Genomic DNA, 8382 nt, shown 5'->3' with positions numbered 1-8382 from the left:
GAGTTTATCGACTTTAATTTTTCTGCGCGCAGGGTTCTAAAACAAATGGCCACAAATTTTAAAACCATGTAAAATTACAAACACAATAACCAATAATAAACAAAGAAATTAACAAAAGTTCTGCTTGACTTAGTTTAATGGCAATTGTGAACTTTGTTGAGAATAATAATAAAAAATACAACAAAAATTATGCAACAACCTAATATTTCGAGAGAAACATTAATATAAGTCTTTATCTTATAATAAAATTACTTTATCTTATAGTAAAATTAGTTTATCTCATATAATGTGTTTCATATCGTCAATCTTTACGTATAATCCCGTGACTTCAAAATGCAAATTTTAGAGAGTACTTTAAAGACTTTTCCCTAGTTAAGGAATTCTTTCAATTTCATATTTTTACCTTTTTTATGAATATTTGTCTTTTTTTAATGTTGGTGACCATAAAGAACTTTCTAAGTGTCACTATGCAATAGACTGAAAATCCCGTATGTGACAATTATATAAAAGTGACGATATAAAATATGTAACAACAGGTAAAATAAATATTATATTCGAAGATGTTTTTTAGGAAAATATATTCGGATGTTAATACACACATCACGAAAGCATCAAATATCAAATGTTATTATATTTATAAAAAATTACATGTTATTGTATTTATAAAAAATTATATGCTATTATATATATCGTCACTTCCTACGTATAATCCCGTAATTCCAAAACGCAAATTTTAGAAGAGAGCAGTTTAAAAGTATAAAGCTTCATATGTTTCCCTATAGGGATCTTTCGGTTTCAAATTTGTACCTCATTTATGAATATTTTTTTTTAATATTTGGTGACCATAAAGAACATGACTTTCTAAGTGTCATTATGCGAAGAACTGAAAATCCCATTTGTGACACTTATGTAATTATACGTAGGGAGTGTGACGATATATATTTTAGTTTTATCAAAAAAATAAAAACTTCGGATAAAAAAGTGTTAAAAACAATGAAAAATATCATCTTAAGTCTTCCGCGCGCAATCATACCTCATATAACTTTTTCATTTATAGAAGTAATTTAGCTGAAATGTTTACTCGATGTTTAATCGATTGTACTTTTCTGATCTCCAATGACGAAGTCAAAGAAGATCTTACGTCGTATATGTCTCTTTAAAACAAGCATTTTTGTATAACATATAGAGAGTTGTTTTCAAACTAGTGCAACATATGATTTATATACAATCGTGTGGATTATAATGGTCGTTGTTTCTTTTGTTGATTATGTAACCACGTTTTGATTTGCGGTAAAGAACGTCGAGCAAGAGAAACATATCCCTTCTTTACCTCCTGAATTTCGTGTAAAGACGGTAATGTATGATTTTCGATGTGTCGTGCAAACGCTTGTAGCACTGTGTGCTTTTCGTCTTCTGTCCATCTTACTCTTTTTGTTTTTCCATACGGAGATGCTAGAACAGAACATAAAATATTACATAGTTAACATACTATGCAAAACCATGGAACTGATTTGTACTAATATTTAAGATAAGATTTAGTTGACTGATCTGGTAAGTTTCACATTGTCATTGTCATTGTATATTTTTATTGATGATAAAGTTTATTCAACTTATACTCCGAGTCAATTTTTTATTACTTTCTTTACTTTTAGTAATTTCTTTTAAATTTTACGTAATTTTTTATAAATTTACTATTTACACTTACAACCCGGGAAAAAATTTTTCATATATACTTATACACAAATTAAAATAATTATATCTAATTATGCAAATTTATATGCCGAATATGTCTATACAATTTTATACACGGAGAATTTCTTTTTTTAAGAAAATGGCTTCAGAGATATTTTATATCAAATTACAAAATAACTCTATTAGTATCATGTTAGATACAAAAAAATTATATAAAACTAATTTTTACTATATTTTTAAATAATTTTTGATATATAATCATATATACTTATACACAAATTAAAATAATTATATCTAATTATGAAAATTTATATACCAAATATGTCCATACAATTTTATACATGAAAAATTTTTTACCGGGAAGGGAATCTCGCGAACATTCTGATTTTGATGAAAGTTTGCACACATATAGGAGTGGTCAATAGACGATATTGACAAATCAGAATTTTCGCGCGATTCCCTTGTAGTGTAAATAGTGTAAATAGTGAATTATATTTTATTATATATATTTTTTTATGTGAATTATTTTTTATCATATATATATATATATCATTAAAGTCCTTTATTTATCCATATTAATAAATGTTTTAAAAAATTATTTTAATGTTTCATACAAAAGTTTCATTTAAAAAAGTCTTCTCTATTTAACCATATTAACACGTTGAATGCCACGCCAGTTTTACAGGGTTTGCCTGTGGCGCTACGATGAATTTTCTATTATACGATACATATAATCTTGAAATATTACCTACAACAAATAAATTACAGTGTGTAATCATGTTTAACACGTTAATTGTCACGGTGGTTACCGGTGACCACCGCGGCGCTGGAGTGCGGTTTCGCACGTCTCATTTATTTTTTGCCATCGTCAATTATCTCATTGTTTCTTCACGTTGTTCACGTTTTTCAATAATAATTCCACAATTTTATTCTTTTCGAGAGTGTCTAACAATCAGGTAAAAACCTATTATACTTTTACACACTACACAAATTTTTGCACTTCGTATCTTCTATTTAATTTTTCAATTAGCCCTTAAAGTTAATATGATTTCATATGAAGATTATACGTCAAGCAATTCAACTGATGATACATTTTTACCAAGTACTTCCAAACAATGCCGAAGACTGTGCTGGTTCCCCCTTTCTTTGTTTAAAATGTTTCAATTCGACACATCGTAATAAGCGCGCATAATAAATTTTGTATTTCATGTATTTTGTATTTCATATAAATAAAACTATTTTTTAATGTTTTATACTGCATTAATTTCTACACACCATTGCATTAACAATGGTAATAATGAAAAATTGATAAGTATTGACATTTGTCCAAATTATGTATTTCTACCAATCTGGGTGCGCCGGTCGCCGGTGACTCCCGTGGCATACAACGTGTTAATAAATGTTGAAAAAAATTTTTTAAAAATAAGTTTTTAAAACATTTATTAATATGGAGTGAAATCACACTCTTTATATATATGTATATATAAGGGGTGATTTCATCTCTTAAAACCGTTTTTGGGCCGCAACGGAATATGTCAATATTTATCTATTGATCCTCCCTACATGTGTGCAAAGTTTCATAAAAATCAGAATTTTCCACCTCGCGAAGTTCCCTTATTAATGTACAAATAATATAAAAAAATATTTATTTGCACGTTATTAACTCATGCTCAGTAAGAGAAATGACTTCTTTACTATTCTTTTCTAATATTGCTTTCTTCTTCTCCTCCGGTTGTTCGGTAAATCATCGTAATCATCGGCTGATTAGCCAGTCAAAAAATAATGAAGAAAGATAAGTACGCAATAGTGGAAAAGAATCAAAGAAGATTTTATTTTAATTGCCGCGTACGATAACAAACAATACATGTATACACAGTAAGTAATGTATATACAGTAGGAAGCACCATATCGTGCGGCTCTAGGGGAAGTATTTCTCGGAAATTTCTTCTTTAACTGCTCCTATTACTGCGAGCTTTTCTTCTTCGATCTCGGACCGTTGGCGGAGACCGAAGAAGAACGGCGCGCGATAGTATAGAGCATTCAAAGAAGAAATTCCCGAAAAATATTTCCCTTGGAGCCGCACGATATGGTGCTCCCTACTGTACATACAGTACTGAAAAAATAAATAGTACACCATACTTTATATTTATCATATAAAAATGTTCTAGTAAAAAAGAAATATACAAATTACAAATATACAGATAAAAAATTAACAAAAATAAATATACAAAAATATATTGATATAGTTTTTAAGAATAATAATGATAAAAGTAATTAAACATAAAATTATTTATAGAATACCATAAGAGAAAAGATAAGAATAGAATAAGAACTTACATTAAAAATGAATAAACAAAAGTACTTACTATTACGTTTTCGTTTTCCAGGTTGTTTATCTGTTAGCTTTGTACACTTCATGGAATTACTTAAAAAGTTACATGCTATATTTACAATAAACAATATATGTACATATCATAAATTTTACTATTACACATAAAATTAAAATATTTGTATGTAACTCACGTAAATATCTATTACAGTGTAAAACAAGTAAATAAAATTTACGGTATACTTTCAACATTAAATTACATTACCTGTTTCATCAGTATTACGAATATTTTGGTTTAAGGTATTTCCTTTTTCGGAGCCACTATCTGATTCAGATTCATTTTCCGAATTCTGTTCATTTTCTTGTACGTTTCCTTTTTCGGAGCCACTATCTGATTCAGATTCATTTTCCGAATTCTGTTCATTTTCTTGTACGGCTTCTAAATATCGAAGAAGTATATCTCTGCTTGATGCTTGTTTGTAATGTTTCTTACGTATTTTGTCTACATGACCTATCGCACGACCCAAAACTTCATCATTCAGATGAAGTTGAATACAATGTTTTGCTATATGTTGTTTTAATTTCGTACCACGCAAAGTAATTGACTTACTTATGTTACATTTACGCACAAATTTGCGCATTAAAGTACAAACTCTAAGATATCGATATCTGTTTTTGTCAAAACCAGGTAATCCAAATATAAAAGGATTTTTTTTCGGTACATTTGCTTTTATACGAAATTTCAAAAGTAATGTAATACAGTCAAACATTTCGCTTGACAATAAAACGGGTATTTTTTGTCCTAGTTTTCCTTTGATGCAAAATTGCACATATTTCTCAACAATTCTTTTATCTTCCATAGATAAAGATTCATAAAGATCTATATCATCAAACATATTGTTATTTAGTTTTACATGATGTTTAAAATTTTCTATTTCCACTCGTTCCATTTCTCCTGGTCGACGTCTATTCAAAACATATACGGAAGTTAACGTAACTTCAGCTAATGTGACCCATTTTTCATATGAAAAAGATTCTTTTAATGCTGTATATGCTGCAAATCTTTGTTTTGTCAAATGTGTGTGTAATTTTTTAATATCGTCAAGTGATGGGAGATTAATTTTTTTATGTCTTTTATGGGCAAATTGCAGTTCTTTAACCATTTTATTATTTGTTCGAATATCCACACCAAGTAATTTTACAAAATTTTTAACTAATTTCTTCTTGTTTTCTTCTTCTTCTTTAATGCATTCCGTAATAAGAATATTTCCTAAGTATTTAAGAAGAGTTGATAAGGTAGCTGCTACTGCAGGAGTTTTATAAACTTGTGTCTTATTATCATATTTTGCAACTATATTTATTGCAGAAATACAGTCATGATATAATCGAGGATGATACACCGACTGAAAATCTTGTACTTTTGTATTTATATTCTTCAACGCTAGAAGAAACCGACCAAGAAGACGTAACCTTGCACGAATGTTATCGTGCTGATGTGATTCTTTATATTTTATACACATTCTATTAGCATATCTAATTAATAATTCATCGTATCTCACAATACGTGTTACTTTATCATCTCGCATAATAGGAAAAACAGTTTTTCTTAAAGTTTCATTTGCTATAGAATGAAGTCTTCCGGTAATTTGTCTGCCCATAATCAAAACATTTCTATCTTTTTGAAAATTTTTGTTTAGACAAACTCGAGCATGATGACGTATTGCGCTTTTTGCAAAAAATCCTTTACATTTAACACAGGCTATAAAATCGATAGCAGTTTTATTAGTTTTCTCATTTGGACGTCTGCTTACGATTAATTGTCCAGAATTAAGTTCGGCTTGTGTATTAAATTTAAAGTTTCCTTTTTTCCGAATAGTTTCTATTATTTTTTTCCTTTCTGGATGTAGTTTAGGTAACACAGCGAATTTTTTCACTTCTAGTTCGTTACTGTGAATTGTTACTAAATGACGTGCAAGTTGGGATTGTAATTTGTTGCAAAAAACACAACAGTTTTGTTTCGTTGATTTTGTACTAGATGTTTCAACGTACATGACCTCGTCGTTACATATCGATTTGCCAATATTCGTGTTCAAAATGTCCGAACTTGAAACTAAAGATGTAGACCTGTTCAAATTTTGTACGTAGCTTTGTGTAGATTTATGCGAAGAAAACCTTTGTTCTGTAGGTACGTAGTCTTCATCGGTATCATTATCTAGTGAAAGAGAAATAAATGGATTACATAATTATGTAAAAGACACAAGTCTCATAACAGTGAAATATGCATAATACATATTTGTATGTCAATATTGATAATATGTAGATTAAATATACGCGGCAATAAAATGAGAAAAATGTATAAATTAATAATAAAATTTAATTCTTATAAACAGATATAATTGTGCCAACAAAAAAATAAAATACATTAATAGATATTAGATTTAATTAACATTGTTTCTCTAAAACAAGAGTTATATTATGATAAACGTCATGTAAATATCAGAGTAAATATCATGTTTTTCTTCAATTTATTAAAATTATATTAAAATTCAATATATTTACACACACACACACACGCACGCACGCACACACACACGCACACGCACACACCATAATTAAATTTTTGTAAGCTGCTTCTATGTACGATAATATAATACTTGCAAAACTACGTCACCAGTTTAAAGTACTCTGATATTAAAATATTATTATTTAGAAAATCATAGTCTTTCGTATAGAAAAATTTCATTGCTTTTACTTTCTTTAGCAAAATATACAGGGTGATTCATTTTAATCGCTCCAAGCGAATGTCGTTGAAACTAAGAGAGAAAAAAAAGTTTCAAATAAAAGTTATAGAGTGGTAAAATACGATAGCCTTAATCAATTTTGTGTAAAGGCCATTTCACGTCAAGATCACCTTAAAAGTTTTTAATAGAAGTCCCTATTGTTTATGCATATTCACGTAGCTGACATCAAGGCATTTTCAGAACACTGGTTACAACCTATTGTTAGTTGAAAACTCATAACTCAGAAAGTTCTCAACTAAAAATAAGTTGTAACCAGTGTTCTGAAAATGCATTGATGTTAGCTACATGAATATGCATAAACAATAGGGACTCCCATTAAAAAATTTTAAGGTGACTTTGACGTGACCTTGGAAATGGCCTCTACACAAAATTGATTAAAGCTATCGTATTTCACTACTCTATAACTTTTATTTGAAACTTGTTTTTCTATCTCTCTTAGTTTCAACATCTGCCTGGGGGGATTAACCTGTATATTGTTGTATTATTGTCTAATAAATATATAAACAAAACCAAAAGTCATTATACAATATTTATAATATAATCAGAACTTTTAAGATAGTTTAAATAATACTGTACTCACCACTAGACGCAAGCGGAGTAGTACTTTTCCTTGAATTAAGATTACATTTGTAATTATCTGTCTTATTGGTGGTTATACTTTCATTGTCAGAGTTTATTGTCACGAGAGTATTTGCTAAAAATACATATCAGAATAGAGTACTGTTAGTAACGTATATGTTACTTCAAAATATTATAAAATGACAGTAAATCGTTATTACCACAGGTCACGTTTTCTTTATGTAAAGAGTTTTGAATGTGGATAATCTCTTTATTTGCATTCAAATCACAATAGCGGTTCATTTTGTTACTATCTTCTAAAAATGAAGAACTTTAATTGTGTAAAACTTCCTTAATGTGTAAAATTTCTCATTAAAGAAGTGTATTTTTAAATAAATATATATACTTACTATAAGATGTAACCACACATATATTTTTCTGGCAATTCTCAGGTTTTAAAGAATTGACAATCTCGTTCTGATCTTTTAAATTATCACAGGTTTTCTTTTTGGTAGATCTTCTTTTGATATTTTCTGACATGTAAAAAGAGTATCTTATTTATAATATACATAATCTCTGCATATACATAAAAATATATTTAATATATGTAATATAATCTTACCACAAGATAAACTTTCTTCAGTGTTTATCATATACCTATGATTTTGATTGAAAATATTAGTCCTTTCATTATGTGTACTCATTCTATCATTCATAACCTTGGTAGTATTTTCGGAATACATAAAAGATTTTGATTTAAAGTCAACATCTATCTTAGTTTGATTATTTTCATCATCACAGGTTTCTTTTTTGATACTATTTACTGAAAATGCAAAGAGAATATCTTATTTATAATATATAATCTTGTCTGTATTTACACAAATATATTTAATAAGTATAATAATTNTACCAAAAGATAAATCTTCTTCAATGTCTATCGTATAACTATGGTCTTGATTAGCAATCTCCTCATCATGAGTACTCAATCTATCATTCATAGCT

General features: G+C 28.4%; 1 protein-coding gene across 4 annotated transcripts in view; it reads right to left on the bottom strand.

Annotated features, from left to right (window-relative positions):
* Window positions 1–937: 937 nt before the first annotated feature.
* LOC109862834 overlaps window positions 938–8382 on the bottom strand; it is an 8869-nt gene continuing 1424 nt past the window's right edge. Inside the window, exons 2-9 of one of the 4 annotated variants that reach the window (XM_020442985.1) lie at window positions 8291–8367; window positions 8003–8203; window positions 7791–7913; window positions 7602–7697; window positions 7403–7516; window positions 4287–6233; window positions 4059–4133; window positions 938–1452 (exon numbers count right to left, since the gene is read on the bottom strand). In XM_020442985.1, coding sequence (XP_020298574.1) covers window positions 1238–1452; window positions 4059–4133; window positions 4287–6233; window positions 7403–7516; window positions 7602–7697; window positions 7791–7913; window positions 8003–8203; window positions 8291–8367 — 2848 coding nt within the window. In that variant the 3' untranslated portion in view covers window positions 938–1237. The remainder of the gene's footprint in view (window positions 1453–4058; window positions 4134–4286; window positions 6234–7402; window positions 7517–7601; window positions 7698–7790; window positions 7914–8002; window positions 8204–8290; window positions 8368–8382) is intronic. The other 3 variants (XM_020442981.1, XM_020442982.1, XM_020442983.1) reach the window with 3 other exon arrangements.

This window comes from Pseudomyrmex gracilis, unplaced genomic scaffold (genome assembly GCF_002006095.1).
Source record: "Pseudomyrmex gracilis isolate BER0280 unplaced genomic scaffold, ASM200609v1 scaffold_2459, whole genome shotgun sequence".
Lineage (NCBI taxonomy): Eukaryota > Metazoa > Arthropoda > Insecta > Hymenoptera > Formicidae > Pseudomyrmex > Pseudomyrmex gracilis.
Note: the sequence above shows the minus strand (reverse complement) of the source record. Positions and strands in the feature narration are given on the sequence as shown.